General features: G+C 44.0%; 1 protein-coding gene and 1 long non-coding RNA gene across 2 annotated transcripts in view; one reads left to right on the top strand and one right to left on the bottom strand.

Annotated features, from left to right (window-relative positions):
* Positions 1-7022, bottom strand: part of LOC140395485 (uncharacterized) — an 85336-nt gene extending 78314 nt beyond the window's left edge. The window contains exons 1-2 of the long non-coding RNA XR_011936199.1: positions 6873-7022; positions 3012-3056 (exon numbers count right to left, since the gene is read on the bottom strand). This is a non-coding gene — a long non-coding RNA (uncharacterized lncRNA). The remainder of the gene's footprint in view (positions 1-3011; positions 3057-6872) is intronic.
* LOC140395484 (urotensin-2 receptor) overlaps positions 5544-26151 on the top strand; it is a 30278-nt gene continuing 9670 nt past the window's right edge. Inside the window, exon 1 of the mRNA XM_072483280.1 lies at positions 5544-7034. Within this exon, the coding sequence (XP_072339381.1) occupies positions 5925-7034 (1110 nt within the window). The 5' untranslated portion in view covers positions 5544-5924. The remainder of the gene's footprint in view (positions 7035-26151) is intronic.

Raw genomic sequence — 26151 nt, 5'->3', positions numbered from 1 at the left:
ACTGTTTGCAATTAGGAATGCATCTAATGAGTCAACCAAATTTAGTCCATTTGAACTAATTTTTGGTCATCAGGTAAGATGACCACTTAAATTGAATAAGAAAAAATTGGTGGGTGAGAAATCGGAAATTACATTATTAGATTACGTGTCAAATTATAGGGAACAATTAAATAGAGCAGGTGATTGGCAAGACAACATTTTAAAGTTGCACAAAATGGGATGAAACATGGGTCGTGGACAAGAAATCCAAAGTTCGTAATTTTGCCATTGGAGATAAAGTTTTAGTGTTTTTACCAGTGGTAGGTGAGTCTTTAAAAGCTAGGTTTTGTGGGCCTTATCAGATTGATAGGAAATTAAGTGAGGTGAATTGTGTGGTAAAAACACCAGATAGAAGGAAGACTCACCGAGTGTGTCATGTAATATGCTTAAAAGGTACTTTGAAAGGGAAGGAGAGAAAAAGTAGGTTTTAATGATTCTAACTGAAAGTGATGAATCAAATCCAGATGACTGTGAATTTGACATACCTCAAATTAAATTGGAAAATGAGGATGTTCTTAAAACTTGGGATAAATTGTTGAGTTATTTTCCAGAGGAAAAACAAACTGACTTGAAAGAGTTATTGATATCACATGGGCAAGTTTGTGGAGATAAATTGGGAAGTACTAAAATGGCTATACATGATGTCGATGTGGGAAATGCTGTTCCAATCAAACAGCATCCATATAGACTTAATCCTTTAAAATTGGCACAGGTTAACAAAGAGATTGAGAGTATGCTTTAAAATGGCATAATTGAAGTGGGTTGCAGCCAATGGAGCTCACCCATTGTGATGGTACCTAAACCAGGCGGTACCCAACGGTTGTGTGTGGACTATAGAAAGGTTAATGCAGTTACAAGAACGGACTCTTACCCTCTCCCACGTTTGGAGGATTATATTGAGAAAGTGGGACAGTCCGCTTTTATTTCCAAATTGGATTTAGTTAAAGGTTACTGGCAGGTACCTTTATCCGAAAGGGCGAAGGAAATTTCAGCTTTTGTGACTCCAGATGGGATATACCAGTTCAAAGTTATGCCATTTGTCATGAAAAACGCCCCAGCCACATTTCAACGGTTAATTAACATAGTTGTTTCAGGATTACCCAATTGTGTGGTATACATCGACTATCTGGTAATTTTCATCCAGCCATGGACACAACATTTAAAACATCTGATGGAGTTATTTGATCAACTTCAGGAGGCGTGTTTGGTTATAAATCTAGCCAAAAGTGAATTTGGAAAAGCCCAAATCACTTTCCTTGAGGAGTTTTCGATACCCTCGAGAAGAAGGGAAAAATGCGATTTCTTGGCATGAGTGGATTTGATCAAACATTTGTGAAAAGGTTTTGTAGCGTGATTGCTCCACTGATGGACATGCTGAAGAAATGTCAAAAATTTCAGTGGACAGCGGACTTTCAACAGGCATTTGAATGCCTGAAAACTGAGATAACCAATGCTCCTGTGTTGGAGAATTGCAAGGGACTCTGTGTTCAGATTGAACTAAAGTATCTGACTTTAAAGAGAAATGCTGAGGCGTAGAGCAATGGACGGATCGTGCAGAGACCTTCTTGTTCAAAGAGACTATCAATCATGAAAGAATTCAGTTGGAGGAAGAACAGAAAAAAAATGGACTATATTATTATACCTGTTTGCTTGTGTTTTTTTAAAAACAATAAAGTATATTTACTGTGTGCATTTCTGAAAGGATGGTGAAAAGGTGAAAAATGAAACCATCTTGAAGTTGATGGTTTATTTTTTTTTCTTGGGGGGAGGTGTCATGAGTATGTCGCTTTAAGAACTGTTTGGCTGCTCATGTTACTGCAGAGATGTCAGAGTGTGGGTGGAGTTGTGCTCTGGTTCTGCTTTTTAGTTTCACTTTGAGAAAAGCTTGGGTGTGTCTCTGGTTTCATTTTTCAGTGTGTTGCAGCTGAAGTCAGCCAAAGCAGCTGTATTGTTGAGCTCTCTGCCATGAAGGACTATCTCTTGATCATTTGGTGAAGTCAGACATTTAAATGTTTTCAGCACTGAATTTAAACCCTGATGTGCTTCTGTTTAAAGGTTGTTACGTCTTCTGGGTGAAAAGGACAGCATACAGATTACTTAGTGTTGTATTCTTTGGGGGTTGTATTTGATTTACTGGTTGCTAACACGTTCACTGTTTGTTTTAGAAAGGTTAACTTGAGTTCATAGAATAAACATTGTTTTGCTTTAAAAAATACTTTTCCATTTTTGCTGTACCACACCTGTAGAGTGGGCCGTGTGCTCCCCATACCACAATCTATTAAAAGTTGTGGGTCAGGTGAACTCCATGATACACTTTGGGGTTCTCTAAACCCTGACCCATAACAATGTGCATATGTCAACATTTGGTGCCCCAATTTACTCCATAATCATGGTGAGTGTTGAAAGCCTCACCATCATTCCTATTGCAAAATCCGGAGTAGTAAGTCTCAGAGCATTTCTGTAACACAAAATTATTTCACCAAATGCTGCAAATGTTATTTTTAAATTTTAGCCTAGCCTGCCTCTAATTTGAAAACAAAAGGCGCTAATCGTACAAATTTTGTCTTGTGTCCTTTGAATCAGATGTAAATGTTTCAAGCTCTGCCCAGCAGTAAAATCAAAATCTTCAGTAATAAAAATGTGCTGCATTAATACAAATTCTGATTGTATTGTGGTGAGTTAATTAAAGCAGGCTTCTACATACATATTTCTCTCATCAAAAATGTGGTTGTATTGGAGAGAAAGCCTCCACTGACACTTCAATTACAAGCAGATGTTGGTCAATGATTTGATCAAACCGTAAGAAAAAGCTGCACTGGCAGTCAGCACATTAGCAATTGTTACCTCGTCACAAGTAAACAATATTCATGCTCCTGTTTGCATTCACACTCTGGAAAATATCTTAATATGAATGTGCTGTGATATATTACTGTTCCACTCACTTGAGATGGTAATATAATATATCCACTTACTTTTATAGATCCGATATTGTTTCATTTTCCAGTCTGGGCTTTTTACTACAGTAGAAAAAAAATGTACAATTACAGATAAAGTAGCTGGAAGTTACTCAACTGATTCATGTGCAGGCACAACTCACATAGCATGCATGCAAAGCCAAATACAGAGATGATGGGCCTGTACTGTAACCATTCTTCGATTCTACAAAGTACGTTACTTGATCGGGTGCATATATAAGGTTAGTGCAATTGATGTGATCGATATAGATTCCAGCAAAGCCTTGACAAGTTCCCACAGGGAGACTGATAAAGAAAGTAAAAGCACATAGGACCCAGGGTAACTTAGCAAGTTGGGTCCAAAACTGTCTGAGTTGTAGGAGACAGATGGTGGCGTGACTGGAGCTGGTGTCCAGTGGTGTATTTCAGGGATCAGTGCTTGGTCCCTTATTGCTCATGCTATATATCAACGATATAGATATGAATGTGGGGCGGGGGGATGATAAATAAGATTGCAGATGGCACAAAAATTGGGAGGATGGTTAATAGTGAGGAAGAAGGTTTCAGGTCGCAGGAAGATATAGATGGGTTGGTCAGATGGGTTGATCAATGGCAGATAGAATGGAACCCTGAAAAGTGCGGGGTGATATACTTTGGAAGGAGTAACAAGACAAGGGAGTATTCAATGGATGGCAGGTCACGGGAAAGCTCAGAGGAACAGAGCAATTTTGGGGCTGCTTGTCCACAAATCCCTGAAGTTGGCAGGACTGGTTAATAGGATAGCTAAGAAAGCATACGGGACATTTGCCTTAATCAGTTGTGACATAGATTATAAGAGCTGGGAGGTTATGTTGGAGCTGTGCAAAACTTTGGTTAGGCTGCAGCTGGAGTACTGTTTAAAATTCTGGTTGCCTCACCATAGGAAGGATGTGATTGCACGAGAGAGGGTGCAGAGGAGATTCACCAGGATTTTGCCTGGGATGGCACATTTGAGCTATGAAGAGAGGCTGGGGGGGCTTTGGTTATTTTCTTTAGAGCAGAGAAGACTGAGGGGGGACTATATTGACGTGTATACGATTATGAGGGGTATAGGAGAAAGCAGCTGTTCCCCTTAGTTAAAGTGATGTGGAGACCCTTAGTTAAAGGGTCAATAACGGAGGAGGGGGGGGGAGGGGGGGGGGGGGACATAATTTTAAGGTGAGGGACAGGAGATTTAGCGGGGATTTGAGGAAAATGTTTTTACCCAGAGGGTGGAATGCACTGCCTGGGAGGGTAATAGAGGCGGGAAACCTCACAACCTTTAAAAAGTACGTGGATGATAACCACAAAAGTGTTGCACTTTTCTGCATGAAGATCTAGTGGTGCCGAGGTTCAGCAAGGTGTATCTTTAGGTGGAGAGTTTGGATGGAGATGTTACAGTTTACCATATTGTGGATTATCAACCCAATTCAACAATAACTGTGGGGAACGATCAAAATGTTAACAGAATGAAGTGGGTATAAACATGGTTGATGGTAAAGACTAGGAGTCAGAGAAAGTTCCCCTTGGATGCAGGCTTGCAGACAGCCTCCTTTTAAAGTTGGTGTGAAGCTCCCTGTTTGAGATGGAATTAGAATCAGAGTGATCAGAGCTCTGAAGGAGACCATTCGGTCCGTCGTGACAGTGGCGGGCCCAGAGCAATTCACCTGGTGGCTTTCCCCGGTACCCCTGGAAAGTGTCCCTCTTCAGGTTAGCCCATTCAACCTCCTAGTTTTGGCGCGCGGATTAACGGGAGTGAGGACGAATCAACGACCTTTCTGTCCGGATTTATACTATCCCCCTTGTCAGTTACATACAGTGGGGGTGATATTAAAAAGGCAGAATATTGCAGGGTCAAGGGGAATTGGGACCAATTGGTGCCTCTGGAAGAGCCATCCGGGGACAGATGGGCCGAACAGGCTCCTTCTGTTCTGCACAGTCCCTAACTAATCGCAGTTTAAAAAATAATATACAGTCGGGGTGAAAATACGAGCGCGAAGAAAATCGATGTCATGTCAGTTAGAGACAGGGGAAGAGCAGTTTGCTGAGTGCAGTGCACAAACTTAAACAGCATTAAATAAAGAAGTGGCGAAATAGTGAGTTTATTTAAGATTACTTGAGCAGCCTCTGGTATCCAGTGATAAGATGATATTCCGATCCAAAGGGATGCCAAACCTTTCTTTTAGGAAAAGAAATAAGGCGATGTAGAAAGTGAGAGGGTGTTTTTTTTTTATTTGACAGCAGCCTGCGTGTGATGTGGACACTTTCCCTTTTCTCTGGGCTTTTCCTTCAGCTGCTGTCGTTGTGAACCGCACTCTGCCGGCTTGGACTGAGCAGTGAGCATCTTTCCTGGCTGCTGGCTGCGAAGAGAGCAGTGGCGAGGCGGGGGCAGCAACAATTGCAAGTCGCCCATGGCTGGGGAGCGCTGGCGTTTCAGGCAGGGGGAGCGAGGGTCCGCGTCATCGGCCGGTTAAATAGATCTGGGGTGGGGGATGCGGGGGGGGGGGGGGGGATTCCAGCAGAAACCTTTCATCGCCCACAACTGCTCTGCCTCCAACAGTCCCGGGGAAGCTGATCCACTCCACTTGTGTGTGTGCCCTGGCTGACCTTGGCCAGCACTCAGGATGACTCACTGATCTGCGGCTCTTCAAAGTCGAGCAAAAGAGAAAAATAACCCCCCCCCCCCCAACCCCGAGGAAGACTCCGTCACTCAACTCTGACTTATCCAGGTCTATCCATCACATGGCTTGTCAGTTCCAGCAGGAGATGTGGTCTGTCTACCTTTGAGTTTACTCAGGTGCTCCTGTATCAAGATCACCTAGAGGAGGCACTTTTGAAGACCTGTTTAAAGGCTGGAGAGGTGAACGTTCTTCTGCGGTTGCCTCTTCTCTCCCTCTGACCCCTCGCACAGCGATGGCTACTGAAGCTGACCTCCCAGACTGGAACCTCAGCACCATCTCCACCAACGTGACGGCCACCGAGCGGCTGTCCACAGCGGGAGGTTCGTTGGAGGGGTTAATGGTGACCTGCTCCATTGGAACCATCCTGTCCCTCATGTTCATCATCGGCGTGGTGGGCAATGTGTACACCCTGATGGTGATGTGCCACTCCATGCGCTCTGCCGCCTCCATGTACGTCTATATCATCAGCCTAGCGCTGGCGGACCTGCTCTACCTCTCCACCATCCCCTTCATCGTCTGCACCTACTTCGTGAAGGGCTGGTACTTCGGCGACATCGGCTGCCGGATCCTCTTCAGCGTTGACCTCCTCACCATGCACGCCAGCATCTTCACCCTGACGGTGATGAGCACCGAGCGCTACTTGGCCGTGGTCAAGCCCCTGGACACGGTCAAGAGGTCGAAAAGTTACAGGAAGGCCATCGCCGTGGTGATCTGGTTGACCTCCTTACTGCTGGCCTTGCCCATGATCATCATCATCAAGCTAATCCAAATCCGGGGCAAGTACATCTGCGCTCCCACCTGGGACACTCACATCTTTCGAATTTACATGACCGTCCTCTTCACCACCTGTATTTTAGCCCCTGGGATGATCATTGGCTACTTGTACATTAGGCTAGCCCGGACCTACTGGCTGTCCCAGGTGACCACTTTTAGCGATAAGCAAACCAAGCGCTCGCCCAACCAGAAGGTCCTCTACATGATCTTCACCATTGTCCTGGTCTTCTGGGCTTGCTTCCTGCCCTTCTGGGTCTGGCAGATGATCGAGCACTATCAGCCCCCCCTCCCCCTGTCCCAGAAGACACGGGGTCACATCAACTACCTGATGACTTGCCTGACCTACAGCAACAGCTGCATCAACCCCTTCCTCTACACCCTGCTCACCAAGAACTACAAGGAGTACCTGGGCAATCAGCACCGGAGCTTCAGCAACAGCAGCTCCTTCCACGGGAGGAATCACCGCTTCAAGCGCTCCTGTCGCCGCTCGCTGTCCTCCAGCAGCCAGCAGTACACCGAGTCCATGACTCTCAGCCAGATCTCCGGCTCAAACAACAGCAGCATCTAGGTAAGGGCATGACAGGGATTCCTTCTGCTGGTCGCGCTTTGTCCTACAGGATTAGGCTGGGGGGGGGGGGAGGGGGGCAGCACGGTAGCACAGTGGTTAGCACAGTTGCTTCACCGTTCCAGGGTCCCCGGTTCGATTCCCTGCTTGGGTGACAGTCTGTGTGGAGTCTGCACGTTCTCCCCATCTCTGTGTGGGTTTCCTCCGGGTGCTCCGGTTTCCTCCTACAGTCCAAAGATGTGCAGGCTAGGTGGTTTGGCCATGATAAATTGCCCTTAATGTCCAAAAAAGGTTAAGTGGGGTTACTGGGTTACGGGGATAGGGTGGAGGCATGGGTTGAAGTAGCGTGCTCTTGCCAAGATCCGGTGCAGAATCGATGGGCCGAATGGCCTCCTTCTGCACTGTAAAATCTATGATTCTATGATTATAACACACAGGAGTATCGATTACCCATGGGTTATTTAACTGTCCACTGGTGCTAGTGTTAAATTCCTCTCTCTGTTATTTTAATGCAGGGTGCCTGCTCATTTAAAGTTAGTCTCTGAGTGCAGCCACGAACCTGGCTGGGTAAGAACCCATATTATTGCCCACGATTTCTAGTGTAGTTAGGGCAGCTGCTGAGATTAATCACCTTTACTGGAAGAATTGCAGGATTTAAATTAACATATCAGTAGATGTCCATTTGCTTCTGAAATTTAGTCTAAAATTCTGTTTCGCAGAAAAACTTTGTTTACATTTGGCTTAAGCAACCTCTTCTCGTCAATATTTTAAGCTATTTGAGTTCAATTCATTGTGAGATATTGTGAACTGTTAAAGAAAGCATATTTTGAATAGCTAATATGAAAGTTATTCAGGATGTGTATCACATGAACAACTAATTCTGCTTAACCATACAAACCATTCAGTACTCACACATTCATAAAATTAATACACAATAAAATAATTAAAACATCAGGATCCACTGATCAAACTCAACCATCAGCCTAACCAATTGGCAGTGTATCCCACCTAGATAGCTCTCTGTCCAAAACTGAGTTTTACCAGCTCCTGGGAATAAAGGGGAATGAAAGATTGTAGTCAATTTCGGAAAAAGGAAATCTATAGGGCAACATAGATATTCTCAGAAACCATGGACTGAGATGGCACAATATGGAAAAATAAAATGGAAAGGTGAGGAAAGTGCTTTAACAGGAGCAGATCCCAAATACGCAAATATCATTGGATTTAAATGAACTTGCCCATTATTTCCCTGTGTGACAATCTTGCTGTTTACTGATGATAACTATGCTTCCAGGAAAGATTCGTGAAATCTGTTGGTGTCAGTAGTTTGTTTGTGTAGCTTTAGCATATCATTAAAGAACGGTAATCACCAAAATGAGATATACAAATCAATACACCTGCAATTACACATTTAGTAATGCTTATCCAAAGAGACAGTTATAATTTTATTAACTATACCTCCCAAATGATGGTTATATTCACAGTTTGTTGACAAAAAAGTGATCCAACCTCCACTGATAATATTGCAATTATCTACATTAAAAATTGTAATTTTCGAACAACCTTTGTGGCTTTCCCTCTGAAAGGTTATATTAAATGGTTTATATTTGACATATCCTCACACTTATAACTTAATTCCATTCAGGTTGTTCATTTATTCGTGATCAGCAAGGTACTGAACTTTATTATCGTTTCCATTAGACCCGATGAGCAGTAAAAAGAAACAAATAGCAGATCCACAAGTCAGAACTTCCCAGCTAGCTTTTACAATTGTTTATTAGCCTAGACTTGGCGAAGCAAATTCTAAGAATGCCTGAGGATTAACCCGCACAGGATTAAACAGTGTGAATTTTCAAAGATATTAAGTAACTCAACCAACATAATGACAAATATTCTACAAAACCGTTATTCTATCCAGCAGTACAAAATTTAACAAAAGAGCAATTCTATCTTCTGATGATTGTTCAAGACAAGAGAAATTCCGTTCGAATGCTGCATACTTCGGGACCGTTGTGGTACAGTAAAGCTGACTCACAATCATCATGAATTTTAGAGTGTTTTAGATTAAAATTACGTCTTGCATTAAATTGAACATTTGAACCATCTACAAGAAGTAATACTTCAGGGGAATCTGAAATAAGTATATTTAAAAATAAGATGAGCATTGTCTGGTTTTCCACTTTGAGAATCAGATTTTCTAAATTGTAGACTAAAATCAAGCAACAAAAATGACAACTAACAGCAAGATACTGGAGAAGTGATTAAACACTGTACAAATATATTCTCATCTGACTGTTTTCTATAAACGGAAAAAAAATATCCAGTTGACTGAACAAAAACCATTACTCAACATTGAATTGTCATTTAGGTCAAAAAACTAAAAGCCTTTCAGATTATCCAGTTATCATAGCCTCTGAACACAACTACCCTGCAGATTATAAACTTCTCCTTAAAGTTAAGCTTTAATCAGTGACTCCATCCTGATTAATAAGATATTGAATTTAAAAGGAAAAGGACACTAGCCATTCTGTAATAACAGTATTCCTTCCGTGACTTCTGTATCATTCTGTGCTTGTAAAAGTTGTGTTAATACTTAAGTCAACCTGTAATTTATTTTTCTCCGCATGCATTCATAAAACACTAACAAGCGTTAGCCTAAATACAAAGCAACCGGGCTTCTGGTTTTCATGGAAAAATAGATGAGATCATAGAATCTGATCCCTAAAACTGCTGGAAACCTGAAAATCTCAAATAATTAAAAAATGGTATTTTACTTGTTTAGTCATGATAACTCTGGGGCTGTAATTGAGAACAAATGGAATCGTGGAATGGGCATGGAAAGCGCAGATGTCTGGTAAAAGTTTTGAAATCCTATGGAATAAAAATAGAATTCTAATACTCAGCTAACATAAACCAGTGCCTCTAAAACTATCTTTGAAGTGATAACTTGTGATAGAGCTCATTGAAAAATGACTCATCAAAATCCATTTAGTCCATTCTATCATGTCGTCATTAAATAGTTAAAAGACAGAAGTACTTATGTAAAGAGTTGATCAAGTGATATTTCAACCAGTTTGGAGCCAATTTTTGCATTCATAGAAACATAGGAAATAGGAGCAGGGGAGGCCATTTGGCCCCTTTGAGCCTGCTCCGCCATTCATTATGATCATGGCTGATCATCCAACTCAAAGCCTGACCTTGCCTTCCCCCCCATATCCTTTGATTCCCCTTCACCCCCCAGTTAGCTATAGCTAACTGCTTCTTGAAAAAATACAGTGTTTTGGCTTTAACTGCTTTCAGTGGTAGCGAATTCCACAGGCTGACCTGTGGAATTCCCAACTAATATTTAGAATGCTTACAGTGAGGCAAAATTATTCATGCCCAAAGATGTAAAAATTCATTTGATGCAACGCAACATCCTGGAAATGTATCTGTGAAGGTTACTTCTCTGGTTTATTTCTAATTATATTGTAAATGTGATTTTATTTTGCCCTAAAGTTGGAAAGTAAATAAGGAAAAGATCAAGCAGCTGACCACTTGTACATCAATAATTTCTTTGATTGAGCAACTGAAGCAAATGTGAATAAAATGTGTGGTAACTGTTCCTTCTTTATTTTTGTGGAGTATTATTATTATCATGAAGTGAGAGACCTTAGTGGTGGGGACTAAATAGTACTGTTTTCAAATACATGGTATAAGGTATAATAGCTGAGTCAACCCAAATTATTCAGGCAAAATGATTATGAACTTCAATGTTAAATTTCTTCCATGAATGATTGAGCATTTGGACAAATATGAGCTAGCACAGAGTGTCATGATAGATTTATAAATGATAACTCCTATCAAAGGAACTGAGTTGATTATTTGAGGAGGGAATAAACATGTTGGATAAAAGAGTGTATATGGATGTTATTTATGTGGACTTTCAGGGGGCCTTGGGCACCTTTCCACATATGAGATTGTTAAGGAAAAGCACTTGAGATTGAGGGCAGCCTAATGATTTGGATAGGGGATTGGTTATAAGAAGGGGATAGAGCTCCGGGCTATTCATTATGTACTCAAGTTGGCAGGATATGACAAGTGGGCTCCCCCAGGGAATCTGTACAGGGCATCAACTTTTCATTTTATTATAAATGACCGGAATGAACGAATGGATAACTATAAAATCTAAGTTTGCTGACAATGTTATGTTCAGTGCTAATACGGGCATGCTGGAGCAGAACATTGTAGTGGGACATTGATAGATTCAGTAAATTACCAAAATTGTGACAGATGGAGTTCAGTCTGGAAAAATGTGAGGTTATCCATTTTGGATCTAAAAACAATAGATCGGAGCATTTCCTATTGGTGAGAAACTGGGAACTACTGGATGGATAGAAAAGTTTAGGTATCCAAGTAAAGAAAGCTAGTAGGTAAGTACAAAAAATCTTTTAAAATGAATCCAATATTGGATTTCATTTTAAAATGTTTGCAACAGAGAAGAGTGGAAATTCAGTAACAGCAGTACAAAGCTTTGTTTAGACCCCATCAAGACTATTGCATTTAATTCTGCGCATTGACTTTCACAAAGGACATGTTGGCTTTGGAGGGGTGTAGTTCCACCAGAATGACATCGGGGCTAAAAGGACTAAATTTTGGAAACAGTTGCATGGACTAAGCTTGTCGTTTTGGAATGTACTTGATTAAGGGGTGATCTAATTGACCAAAAAGGTTCACAGACAGAAACCACTTCTTTAACGGAGAGCAATGGGGCATAAATCCTTAAAATTAGAGCTAGACCCAGGTGATGTCAGAAAGCACTTTTTCACACAAGGGTAGTAGAAATCTGGTCTCCCCCCAAAATGTTTTTGAGGCTAGGTCAGTTGAAAATTTCAAAACATGAGATTCATAGGTTGAGTGAGGCAAGAATATTAATAGTTACTGATCCAAGGTGGGTAGCTAGAATTAAGCTACAGGTCAGCCATGATCTGATTGAATGGTGAACAGGCTCAAGGGCTGAATTGCCGAAATCAGTTCCTGTATGTATGCAGCCATCCGGTTAAGATAACTATCCGTGTGTTCTAATTTAACTACTTTTATTTACCCTCAAATGGTTAGGCACCTATTTCATCTATAAAAAAAACATAGTACATTAAATGAGGAATGGTCTAAGTTGCTCAATATCAACCTCAGATAAGCGCTCACACTTCAAGATGACAATTGTCCCTGAATTTCCTTGATGTGGTGCCAGGAGATTATACTGTTCACCAGCATGTGGTGTTTCTGGATAAAGTAACTTGCACCTGAAGTGGTGTCAGTTGTGATGTAATTACTTTTTAAAAGCACAATGAGCATCTTAGGTCCCAGGAAACAGAATGAGGCAGCCTCGAAAGATGACAGTCTTTGTGAAAGCTCTTGGGTACAGCAGGGCAAGGCAACAGATTTTATTGTCTTTGCCGTTTGTAGAATCGGAGAAGCTGCCACATAGGTGAGGACTTCTTGCAACCAGCACGATAGGTAGCAACACAATAAAATAAATGCAAATTTCTTCGATCATTTTTTAATGTGATAATGGCAGAACGGTATATGTTCTGAAGATAGAAGGGAAACACATAGCCGTATTTTCAAATTCTAAAATGGCCATCCTGTCCGTGATTTCATCAGCTTAACAACAATTATTCCCCGAGGAATTGGATTGGAACTATGTGTTGTGTTATGTAATTTGGAATAACACAAGCTGCCACTTGATGCAGTTTCGAGTAAAACTGCTCCAGACTTTGAAGTGAGTTCAATGTGTTTTATTGAACTATTAGCACAGTTCTCAATGAGTTTGACTCTCTGTTAAGCTAAATGTAGTAACTCAGTCTAACTGAACCAGCCTTGCTCGAAGCCACGTGCTGGGGTGTGATGCTGAGGATACACCCTGTCTCATTCTGTAGATGTTGGTCTGTGGAAAGAGGCGGGGTGTGAGTGCCTCATCTCTTTTATAGTGAGCTACCACCCCTGAGTGTCCTGACTGCTCATTGGTCGTATCCTATTCTATGTGTTCATTAGATGCATGTTTGCATATCATGACATCTCCCCTTTTTTTAATGTTTTGTTGGCGTATGTGAATGTATTTACATGTGAATGAGTCTGTCTAACGTGACTGTCGGAGGACAACAGAACAGAGCAAACAAAACAAACGTTCACAAGTCCAGTCTCTGAGGCTTGCATCTGATCCTGGTCGACCGCCGGAGTAGTGGGGGAGGGGACGCCGGCACCTTGACCGGCGGGATGGAAGCCTGACTGGTGGCCTCGTGGTGCGAGGTATCAGGAGGTAGCAATTCAACGTATGGAAATGGAGGAGAAAGTGGTTGCGGGCAGGCAACTTTGCGCAGTGCCCGTTGATTCCTTCGCACAATGGAGCTATCAGCCATACGTACAACATAAGAGCTGGGCGCGGCCTGTTGAACAACAACAGCCGGGGCAGACCACCCACCATCCGGTATCTGGATCCTGACAGTGTCTGCCGGGGATAGCACGGCCAGATCGGTGGCATGAGCATCATAGCCCTGCTTTTGACGGTCACTGAGCTGCTGCATCTTCTGCAGCACCGGGAGGTGATCCAGGTTGGGCAGATGTCTGGCTGGAAGCGTCGTCCGCAGGTCCCTGTTCATCAGCAGTTGAGCTGGTGACATGCCTGTGGACAATGGAGTCGCCTTGTACACGAGCAGTGCAAGGTATATGTCGGAAGCAGAGCCTTGCAGATAAGCTGTTTCACAATGTGCACCCCTTTCTTGACTTTCCCATTGGACTGCGGATAGTGCGGACTGGAGGTGACATGCTGGCAATTGTATGACCTGGCAAACGTGGACCATTCTCGACTGGTAAAGCACGGGCCATTGTTGCTCATGATGGTGATTGGGATGCCATGCCTTGAGAACATCTGCTTACAGGCTTTGATGATGTCCGAGAGGTGAGGTCCGGGTGCTTCAGCACCTCAGGGTAATTCGAGAAATAGTCGACGATCAATACGTAGTCGCCACCATTCGCTTGAAAGAGGTCGATGCCAACCTTGGACCACGGAGAGGTCGCTATGTCATGCTGTTGGAGCATCTCCTTGCCCTGCGCTGGCTGGAACTGCTGACAAGTGGCACAGTTCAGGACCATGTTCGTGATGTCCTGGCTGATGCTGGGCCAGTAGACAGGTTGCCGGGCTCTGCGTCTGCACTTCTCGACGGCCAGGTGTCCCTCATGAATCTGGCGCAGCACCATGCTCTGGAGACTGAGCGGAATGACAACCCTGTTCAGCTTGAGGAGGATACCATCAATCACCATCAGGTCATCCTTCACATTGTAAGATTGTGGGCACTGCCCTTTCTGCCAGCCATTGGTGAGGTTGTGGATGACGTGCTGCAAGAGGGGGTCTTTGGCTGTCTTATCACGGATGAGAACTACCTTCTCATCTGTCGCTGGGAGAGTGCTAGCACACAGCTGCACCTGCGATTTGATGTGCTGGATGATCTCCAGCGGCTCACTGGGTGAGGTGACGGAGCGGGACAATGCATCAGAAATGATGAGCTCCTTGCCATGTGCGTACACCAAGTTGAAGTCATACCTCCTAAGTTTAAGCAGGATTCTCTGCAACCGAGGCGTCATGTCGTTCAGGTCCTTGTGGATAATGTGGATCAGAGGCCTATGATCCGTCTCGACAATGAATGTTGGCAGGCCGTAGACATGATCATGAAATTTGAGGATGCCGGTGAGAAGACCCAAGCACTCCTTCTCAATCTTAGCATATCTGGTTTCAGTGGGCGTCATCGCCCTTGATGCGTAGGCTACTGGTGCCCAGGATGATGTGTCATCTCGTTGAAGCAACACCACATCGATGCCATCCTGACTCGCATCTGTGGATATCTTTGTCTCCCTGTCCGGGTCGAAGAATGCCAGGACTGGTGCAGTGGTGAGCTTGGCTTTCAGCTCCAGCCATTCTGTCTGGTGTGCCGCCTTCCACTCAAAGGCAGTTGACTTTTTCACCAGATTGCATAGGGCCGTGGTGTATGTGGCCACGTTTGGAATGAACTTGCCCTGAAAATTGACCATACCCAAGAAGCGCAGTGTCATGATATTCAAACACACACATCATGATAGACAGACCAACAGACAAATTAGCTCACATAACACGACAGCCAATCACAGACAAGGACAGAGACCGTATAAGACAAGAAACACGACACCTGGTGGTCAGTCCATCTAGAGACCAGGACAAGGACAGGACCTGATTAACAACACACTCAGGGAGTCACTACGTGCAGAGTATCAAGACAGATCTGTAAATAGCAAGTTGGAATAAAACAGCATTGTACCAAATGCAACCGTGTTGGTTCATCTGTACCTCAGAACACCCAACACCACACGCAGCACCGACTTTTTGTCCTCAGGGACCTTCATCGCCTCGATGGCCTTGATTTTGTCTGTGTCCGGGCACACACCATGCTGTGAGATCTGGTCGCCTAGGAACTTGAGCGTCGATGTGCCAAAACAACATTTGGACCTGTTTAACTTTAGGCCGTTGGCATGTACACGGTGGAATGCCTTCTGGAGACGGGACACATGTTCTTCAGGGGTCGTGGACCAAATGATAATGTTGTCCACGTACACATGAATCCCTTCAATGCCTTCCATCATCTGCTCCATGATGCTATGGAATATCTCCGATGCCGAGATGATGCCAAATTGCATGCGATTGTAGCAGTATCTGCCAAAAGGCGTGTTGAAGGTGCAGAGCCTTCTGCTGGACTCTTCCAGCTGGATTTGCCAAAATCACTGTGATGCATCCAATTTGGTGAAGAAGCGCGCGTGTGCCATCTCACTCGTGACTTCCTCCTGCTTCGGGATGGGGTAGTGTTCCCGCATGATATTTTTATTGAGATCCTTGGGATCAATGCAGATGCGCAGGTCCCTCGAAGGCTTCTTTACGCACACCATCGAGCTGACCCGGTCAGTCGGTTCGGTGACCGTGGATATGATGCCTTTTTGCTGAAGATCCTTGAGCTGTGCCTTCAGGCGCACTCTCAGTGGAGCAGGGAACACGTCGTGGTGCGTGGACCACTGGCTTTGCATCAGGTCATAGCAGAATCTTGTATCGATACAGCAGCGTTCCCATCCCGTTGAACACATGTGGATACTGGGCGAGAATGTCGTCGATGCCGGCCTGAAGATCCACATGGGAGGATGTTGTGGTGTAAACCCTTTGAATGAGGTTCAGCTGCTTGCAGGCGTGCGCACCTAGTAGGGCTGCCCTGTCCGGCTTAACAATTTCAAAGCTTAACCGTGCTTGTGTGTGTCGGTTGGATACGTGCAGACGGCAGGATCCCAGTGCCGCGATGGCATTCCCGTTGTAATCCAGGAGCTTGCAGGCAGCTGGAAGGACTGTGGGGGGGCTTCTTACTGCGTCTGAAGTCTACCTGTGAGAGGAGGTTGGCAGAGGCACCTGTGTCCAGCTTGAACTGGGTGGGGCAGTGGTTGACCTTCATCACTGCTCGCCATTCGTCCTCGGAATCCACAGCTAGGATTGACTGGACATGCGATGGGACTGGTGTGGCATCTTCACACGTTGTAATAATGCCCACACGGTAGGCGTTGTCCAGGCATTCATCATCTGGATCCATTGCACTGCCAGGATCAGAATCCTGTCGGTGTTGTTGCACACTCCGAATACGACGTTGTCGGAATTGGGAACACTGGCTCCTGACTGGTGGTGCAGATCTGCACAGGACTGCATAGTGGCCTGGCTTCCCGCAATTTAAACAGCGTCTGCCTCTTGCAGGGCAGATTTTCTTTAAATGGACGGTGACACAGTTCGAACACGTCATGACGTTGGCGTCCTGACGCTCCGTGCATCGTTGTACATGTGCAGTGCGGTTCTCTGACATTTGCACCTGCGCAGTGCAGGGTTCAGCCGGTTCGTTATCCCATTCGCATCGAGCATGCGTCGAGCCCCAGGAAGAGCGCGCGAAATGGCCGCTTTCGTCAATGTTGAGGCACTGCATCCGAGAGATGGCCTGCACACTCTCCGCCTCGTGGGAAACTAGTTTATCATTTTCTGCCATTTTGTACTGGGAATAGCGATTTTCAGCGTGCTCATGCACTGTGCATGTTTCAATCGCGACTGGCAGGGTCATGTGCTTGATCTTCAGTTACTGCTCTCTCAGAGGATCAGAGTGAACTCCAAAAACGATTTAGTCTCTGATCATGGAGTCAGTGATATCATCGAAGTTGCAGGATTGCGCTAGCAGTCTAAGGTTAGTTAAATATGAGTTGAAGGATTCGTCTTAACCTTGCAATCGCTGCTTGAATATGTAGTGCTCGAAGATTTCATTGGTGTCCACCTTACAGTGGCTGTCAAACTTGTCCAGGATGGTCTGAAACTTTGTCTTGTCCTGGTCTTCGGTGAAGTGAATGGAGTTGAATATTTCCAAGACGTGATCACCCGCTGTGGTGAGGAAAAGAGCTATCTTCCGTGCTTCAGACGCACCATTGAGGTCTGATGCTTCGACGTAAAGCTGAAATTTCTGCTTGAATGTCCACCAGTTGGTATTGAGATTGCCGGAGGCCCTGAGCTGGTGTGGAGCCGGAATCTTTTCCATTGTGTCGGTATACATTCGTTGGTCGTCACGGACCTTGCTGAGTTGAACTAACTAGATTGAACAGACTCCTGGTATCATGTTGTGTTATGTAATTTGGAATAACACAAGCTGCCACTTGATGCAGTTTTGAGTAAAAGGTGCTCCAGACTTTGAAGTGAGTTCAGTGTGTTTTATTGAACTATTAGCACAGTTCTCAATGAATTTGATTTTCTGCTAATCGAAATGTAGTAACTCAGTCTAACTGAACCAGTCTTGCTCTAAGCCACGTGCTGGGGTGTGATGCTGAGGATACACCCTGTCTCACTCTGTAGATGTTGGTCTGTGGAAAGAGGGGGGGGGGGGTGTGTGAGTGCCTCATCCCTTTTATAGTGAGATACCACCCCTGAGTGTACTGATTGCTCATTGGTCGTACCCTATTCTATGTGTTTATTGGCTGCATGTTTGCATGTCATGACACTGTGTAAGTTAGTGGGGGCATGGAATGCACTGCCTGTGGAAGTAGTTGAGTCGGAAACATTAGGGACCTTCAAGCAGCTATTGGATAGGTACATGGATTACGGTAGAATGATATAGTGTAGATTAATTTGTTCTTAAGGGCAGTACGGTAGCATTGTGGATATCACAATTGCTTCACAGTTCCAGGGTCCCAGGTTCGATTCCGGCTTGGGTCACTGTCTGTGCGGAGTCTGCACATCCTCCCCGTGTGTGCGTGGGTTTCCTCCGGGTGCTCCGGTTTCCTCCCAAAGTCCAAAGATGTGCAGGTTAGGTGGATTGGCCATGATAAATTGCCCTTAGTGTCCAAAATTGCCCTTAGTGTTGGATGGGGTTACTGGGTTATGGGGATAGGGTGGAGGTGTTGACCTTGGGTAGCGTGCTCTTTCCAAGAGCCGGTGCAGACTCGATGGGCCGAATGGCCTCCCTCTGCACTGTAAATTCTATGATAATGATTACCCTTGGTCGAATGGTTCCTTGATGTCAAGGGCAGTCACTCTCACCTCACCTATGGAATTCAGATCGACCAATTTTTAGAAAAATCTGTAATGTCTGGAGCTGAGTGGTCCTGGTAAACCCCAAACTGAGCATTTGTGTATAGGCTATCAGTGAATAGGTGTCACTGAAAGCACTGCTGACGCCTCCAAGCATCATAGCAATTAGTCATGTTGGATTTGTCCTTTTTGGACATGGGGATTTTACATATTGCCAAGCAGATGCCTGCGTTTTTGCTGTACTGAAACAGCTTGATGTTCAGACTACAACCGGGATCACTTCAGTGATGAATGCCATAAAGCTGAAGATCATGGTGTGTGAGTATCAGAACTTTTTCCTGAACCAGTAGTAACTGAAAGGTCAATTGGCTATCGCTCATCTCTCATTAGTTCAGTGCACAAAAGCATTGTGCTTATAGACACTGGAAATAGGTTGGAGTGGGTGCAAATTATTATGTAAATATGCTCTGAAAATCTAACCCTCTGCCCTGAACCCTCCTTATTACCACTCCTTAACAATACCTGAGTAACCAATTAACATTCAATTTTCAGGTTATCATGTGAACAATTGCCATTTTGTCAACACAATGATCTTCCCTGCCCAGCTTTTATTTTAGAGAGATACTGGATGACACATAGGGCGGCATGGTAGCACAGTGGTTAGCACTGTTGCCTCAGAGCGCCAGGGTCGTTAGTTCAATTCCAGCCTTGGGTGACTGTCTGTGTGGAGTTTGCACTTTCTCCCCGTGCCTGACTAATATTTATAACCAATTAGAAAGGTTATGATGCAGATCAAGCCTGAACATATCAAGGAAAAATAATACAATCATTGCAATTATCTAAAAAATGTTATTCCAAACTATCACATTGTGCCATTCACAGCATTCTGAGCGATACTGACATCTCCACAGCATCTAACCAGAATAATAATTTCCATGAAATTTCTACTTTCAGGACGATTTAGATAGATCAATTTGGATCATCTCGGGAATAGTTGCTTCCAATTTATAATTTTTGAAAATAAAAGTTCTTGATTGTTTATTTGAAGTCCTCTGAGAATTTTGTATGATAAAATTAATTGATTTTTCTGGACAGTAATACATTGTGTTGACTTGCCTTGATTGTACCCTTGACATGAGTGAGTTAAACGGAGTAAAGGGAATGCCTGGAAATTAATATTGGCACAATGAAATGAATGTTTATTTGTCCTCAGATTTTCTTTTAATCAAAGAGAGATTTTTGATAGCATCTTTCATGTCCTCATGGCAGTCCAATGTTCTGCATGGACAATGAAATATACTTGGAATGTAGGTTCCGTTAGGATGTAACAAACACCGAAGCCAGTTTTTGAAGTCCCACAAATAGTGATGAGATAAATGGTCATATTATCTGTTGTTTTCTAATGGTTAGGTGCTCTTAAGGACACCAAATAAACATGGTGTCCTCCTTTGAATATTGTCCCACAATCTTCTACATCTACCTAAGCGTGAAGGCACAGCCTTGCTTTGCGTATCCCAGCTGAAAGACAACACCTCCAGTATTCTCTCAGTGCTGACTGAAGCATCAGCCATTATGTGCTGAAGGCATCAAAGTGAAACCTAAAAGCATAGCTTGAGAGGTGGGAGTGTTGAGCCAAGGCTGACACTATTATTGCAGAGCCAGCATGAATCCATCTATTTTTAGCAGCTTCAATAGGGTACAAATTAAGCTTAAACTCGGCTTTTTATTCTTTCTTGGAATGTGGGTGTCGCTGCCTAGTCCAGAAACTGGTGCCCATTCTTAATTGACCTTGAGTGGTGGTGAGCTACCTTCTTGAACTGCTGCAGTCCATTTGGTACAAGTCCATCCATGGTGCTACTGGGAAGGGAGTTCCAAGATTTTGATCTCATGACAGGGAAGGAGGGGCAGTTTAGTTCCAAGCCATGATGTTCTGTGGTTTGCACATGTTTGTGTGAATGTGGGGAAGGGTTTCCCATGCGTCTGCTGCCTTTCTCCTTCTAGGTGGTAGAGGTTGCAGATTTGGAAGGCTCTGTAGAAAGAGCCTTGGTGAGTTGTTGCAACACATCATGTATGCAGTAGACACTGCTGCCACTGTGTGTCTGTAGTGGAAGGAGTAAATATTTAAGGTGGTGATTACAAAGTTGATCGAACAGGCTGTTTTGTCCTAGATGGTGTCAAGCTTCTTGAGTGTTGTTGGAGCCGCACTCATACAACCAAGTGGAGAGTATTCCATCATACTCCTGAGTTGTGCCTTTGGGAGGTGCAGGTTTGAATTACTGATCTCAGAATTCCCCATCTCTGAACTGCTCTTGTAGCCACATGATTTATATAGTTATATAGTTCAATTTTTGGTAATCCCCAGGATGTTGATAATGGGGGATTTTAACAATGATATTGCTACTGAATGCTAAGGAGTGATGGTTAGATTCTACCTGGTTGTAAATAGTCATTACCTGGCATTTGTGTGGGGTGAACATTGCTTTCCATTTATCAGTCGAAGCCTGAATGTTGCCCAGATCTTGCTGCATTTGGACAAGGACTGCTTCAGTATCTGAGAAGCTGTGAATGGTGCACAATCATCAATCAACATCTCCACTTCTGACCTTATGATTGAAGCAAAATCATCGTGAAGCACCGGAGGACAATTGGATCTGAGGTACGCCTGTAGCAATGTCTTGGATCTGAAGATATTGGTCTCTAGCAACCACAACCATCTTTCTTTGTGCTAGGTATGACTCCAACCTGGAGAATAATGAGATCCAGGAAAAACCCAAGCTAAGCATCAGTAAGCAGGTTATTGCTGTGTAAGTACTCCTTGAAAGCACATTCAATGACACCGTCCATCGTTTTACTAATGATTGAGAGTAGACAGATGCGGCAATAACTTGCCAACTTCGACTTGTTCGTGTGGGCAGGGCATACCTGGGCAATTTTCCACATTGCCGGATAGATGCTGTACTGAAATATTGAAACAGCTTGGCTAAGGGTGTGGCTAATTCTGGAGCACAAGTCTTCAGTACTATTTCTGGGATGTTGTCAGGGCCCATATCCTTTGCAGTATCTAATACCATCAGTTGTTTCTTGATAGCACATGGAGTGAATTGAATTGGTTAAAGAATGGCACCTGTGATGCTGGGAATCTCAGGAGGAGGCCAAGTCAGCAACCTGGCACTTTTGGCTGGATTCAATCCTGTGTTTTGCACTGATGTGTTGGACATTGAGGTCAGGGACATTTGTAAAGCCGCCTCCTCTTGTTAATTGTTTGACTGTCCACCACCTTTCACAACTGGATCTGGCAGGGTTGTGAGCTTTGATCTGTTCATGAGTTGTGGGATCACTTACCTCTATTGCAAGTTGCTTCCATTGTCCAGCATTCAAGTAGTCCTTATTTAGCAGTATTACACTGGAGGAGACCAGAATCTTAGCTGTTGGTGCCTGTCTGGGGAAATCTTATGAAAATGTCATTGCCAGATTTCTTAGATGAACTGATTTTTTAAAAAAAGATTTCTGATACAAATTGAACCATTGTACCAGTGATCATTTTCACATTGTGAATACAACATGCAAAGAAAACAGAAGGAGATATTCTGAATCCACTCTGATTCATTTTTCCCAGGTTCTGAATGCTTTCCCGTCCTCAGCTATGAAAACCTTTTTCTCTCTTTGCGCATTTTATACCAAACAGACATTTCAAAAATATCCTTATAGGGTAGAATTAGAAGATCAGTTGTTCTATAATTACGCTGAAAAGTTCCAAGAAATTCCTGGCCGAATCTTAAAGGCGTATTTTTAAATGCTCAAACTGATCCATGATCAAAGTAGATAGATGATTGGTATAAAGAGCTGAGAAATGACAGTCAGATTGGAGGTGTTCCCTTTATGAACTCCTGTTATACCAAACAGAATTCCAATTCATGTAAGATAGGAGTCCTTTAGGTCTTCTCTCAAATGCATTCAAGGTGAAAGTCCCAGAGAGAGTAGTGAAGAAGATTACACAGGCAAGTGCCTCCACTTGTAGGGGGGAAAAAACTTCTATTTTTTTACATAATCCTTCTTCTATTATCTCATTCATTTGCAATAGTGAATATTAAGAATGTTACTTGCATACCAAGTGGTGGTCAGTTAATCAGTTTACCTAAAAAAAAGTGTCTGCTCCTCAAAGTTTGAATAAATTTGAGCTTAAACTTGCAGCAGCAAATAAAGTTTTAAAGATAGAAGGGTCTCTTTTTGTGCTGTAAAACTCTTAGACTCTATGAACAGGCAACATTTGAAAAGGATGTCTTCAGAATGGTCAGCTGGAGATGTTACTGCATTCTTCATGAGAAACACCTTACTACAAACAAGCGAAAGAAAAGTCAAGTATAATCCTTTTGCTGTAGATTATGGTATATAAATCAACATGGCAGCACGGTAGCATGGTGGTTAGCACAATTGCTTCACAGCTCCAGGGTCTCAGGTTCGACTCCTGGCTTGGGTCACTGTCTGTGCGGATTTCTCCCCGTATGTGCGTGGGTTTCCTCCGGGTGCTCCGGTTTCCTCCCACAGTCCAAAGATGTGCAGGTTAGGTGGCTTGGCTATGCTAAATTGCCCTTAGTGTCCAAAATTGCCCTTAGTGTTGGGTTGGGTTCTTGGGTTATGGGGATAGGGTGGAGGTTTGGGCTTGGGTAGGGTGCTCTTTCCAGGAGCCAGTGTAGACTCGATGGGCTGAATGGCCTCCTTCTGCACTGTAAATTGTATGAAATTCTATGTTTGGTGCCAAAAATTATGTTTTGGCTTATACTCGGCATTTCAGTTGAGCCCCCCCCCCCCCCCCCTCCTTCCCATTTGTAGCTCTCAAATAACTGTTCTGCGGTGAGGGAATTTTATGGGTTCAGTGTAAATCTGGTGCGAGAATGGAAGAAGAAGGAATCCATCCCAAAGAACAAGCCCAAGACCAAATGCGCCAAGGAAACAGAAACACTGGCCTGATCTTGAGAAGTGTGCTTCGGAATGGTTCCTTGAAAATCATCAGAATAGTTACATCATCATCAGAAATGCATTGCGTATTACGCACTTCAAAAGTCCAAATCAAGCTCTTTTGAGTCGAGCAAAGCTTTTGGAGCAACAGTTAGTTGGTGTAGCTGCTTTTTGGAACAAAAATGTCTAGTGTTGCGTCAGGAGACCAAGATCGCTCAGAGACAACCAAAAGACCTCAATGTCCTGTTGAACCTACCTGTTTCCAACAATTCATCATCAAGGCGGTGGCAAAAAAGTGCCCATCATGTCACATCGGATGAAACACCCGTGAATTTCAACATGCCAAGCAACCAAACTGGAGTGGAAAGCTTCAAAAACCGTACAAGCGAAAACCGCAGGACATTAAAAAAAAACCAAGATTCTTTGTGATGCTAGCCTGCGTGTCTGACAGAACTAAATTACATCCGATTGTAATTTTTCAAAAGTAAAATCAGGTTGAAAATCAAGTTCCCTGCAGAAGGTTTGCATATGTCCATGACAGTAGTTGGATGGAAGAGAAGGGAATTAAATTGTGGATCAATATTGCATGGAAAAAGTGTCCTTGTGACTTACGTAAAAAATGTAGCGTATTCTAGTGGGACATTTTCAGATCCCGTATAGCCGATGAGGTCAAGATGCACCGATGAATAAATAACACTCAAAGTGCCATTCTGCCAGGGGATCTGATATTTGAAGTTCAACCTTTGGTTGTGTGCCTCAACAAGGATGATGTTGATGCCAAATGGAATGGACTGATGGTTGATGGACATAAACCTTCACAAGGAGTGGATGTAGGCCTGCTCCCCACTTGATATTCTGTGTGGTTTTGTCATCAAATCATGGGATGCTATTCATGCACCAGATTGTCCAAAATGCAGATTATCCAATTCAGCGGAAGACGATTTGTTCTGGAAAGGTGATTCTGCAAAAACACCAAAAATGATCCAGAGTGGGCTCCTTAAGATGATATCGCCACCAAAGAGACACAGGATTATTTTGATGAATTCTTTGTGATGGATACCGAGGCCACTGAATTGTTGGTTTTTAAAACATTTGATTATGATTAAAGATTTGCTTGCACAATCAATTCATTCGATAAGATGGGTCACATAGATTAATTTGAATTACCAGTGGGCTTGCTTCACATTTCAAACACATTTTATAAAGTGCTTATGAGGTGACTATGTCTAAAGGTGCATGGACGTGACCCCCATTTTTAGAAGGATTATTGAGGCTTCAAAGGTTGATTCAAATGTCATAATTTATAGTTCATATCTTTTAAAATCACTTTGGAGATTTTAGAATCCTCCTGCATACCGAAGATAACTAATGCATTCAAACATAATTTCCGCATTTGAACTATCTTATTTAATGATTACTTATATTGTTAGCATTATTACTGAGGATTTAATTGTCACAGAGACTCAAAAGCATCTTAATCATTTCCACATGTAATCAAGAGATTTTTGGGGTGCCTGGTATATCAATAGTCACTGCATGAGGGAGCTGGTTGCTTCAGCCAGAGTTAATAAGGGTACTCTCACAGTGAAGGTTTGCGGACCTCAAAACATTCTAACGGTGAGTCAAACTCAATGATTATAAATTGAAATACATACATTTGTGGTATTGTGAATGAAGGAATATCAACGTATGCATCAACAACTGCAATAACCTGGGCTGGATTCTCCGTTTGGGAGACTAAGTCCCCGCGCCGGCGTGAAAATGGTGGTGTTTTACGCCAGGAAAACTGGCGCAAAACGGCCACTGATTGACCGTTTTGCTGGGGCAGAGCAGGAAGGCAGCACTGAGCTCCCAGCTCTCACTGCCAATACAGCCCTGAGCATTTCCGGGTCCGTGGCCGCGCATGCGCATGGCGGCGACCTGCAGCGGCCGCGCCATGCTTCATGCGGAGTCAGCCCACGGACCCTGACTGCAAAAATAGCGCCCCACTTCAGCCGCTCCCGTGCCCCAGACCACCTGACCACAGTGCCCCAGCCCTGAATGAAGGTGCCCGCGGACCGACCATCCCCCAACTGTGGCGCCGCTGGACTGAGTCCGCAGCCTCCGCGTTAAGTTCACGACGGGTGAGACCACACGTGTCCCACACCGTCGGGAACTCAGACAGTCGGAGATGGAGCATCGCGAGGCGGGCCTGAGGCAATGGCCTGAGGCTGTGGATGCATGGCGCGGTGTACTCCTAGAGTACGCCGCTTTTTAGGGGGCGGAGAATCCGAAAACCGGCGCCACCCCGATTTCAGAGTCAAAATGTGATTTCGGCGTCGGGAGCGGGGAAACCAGCCCCTTGTGTTTATATAGCATCTTTATCATTGCAATACTTGCCAAGCTAGTCCATGAGCAGAACTAAGCAAAATTTGACACCAAGCCACATAAAGACAGAGGGAGAGATTTTTCTGGCCCTTCCCTTTGGCAGGATCTTCTGGTCCCCCCCAAAGGCAGCCCCCCGACAGGGGGACAGGGAAGCCACACAGAATGACTTGGACATCGGTGTGACTGGAAGATCCTGCCGGC

The sequence above is a fragment of the Scyliorhinus torazame genome, chromosome 18, assembly GCF_047496885.1.
Source record: "Scyliorhinus torazame isolate Kashiwa2021f chromosome 18, sScyTor2.1, whole genome shotgun sequence".
In the NCBI taxonomy this organism is placed as follows: Eukaryota; Metazoa; Chordata; class Chondrichthyes; order Carcharhiniformes; family Scyliorhinidae; genus Scyliorhinus; species Scyliorhinus torazame.
The sequence above is the reverse complement of the archived record's forward strand: the minus strand, read 5'-3'. Positions and strand labels throughout refer to the sequence as shown.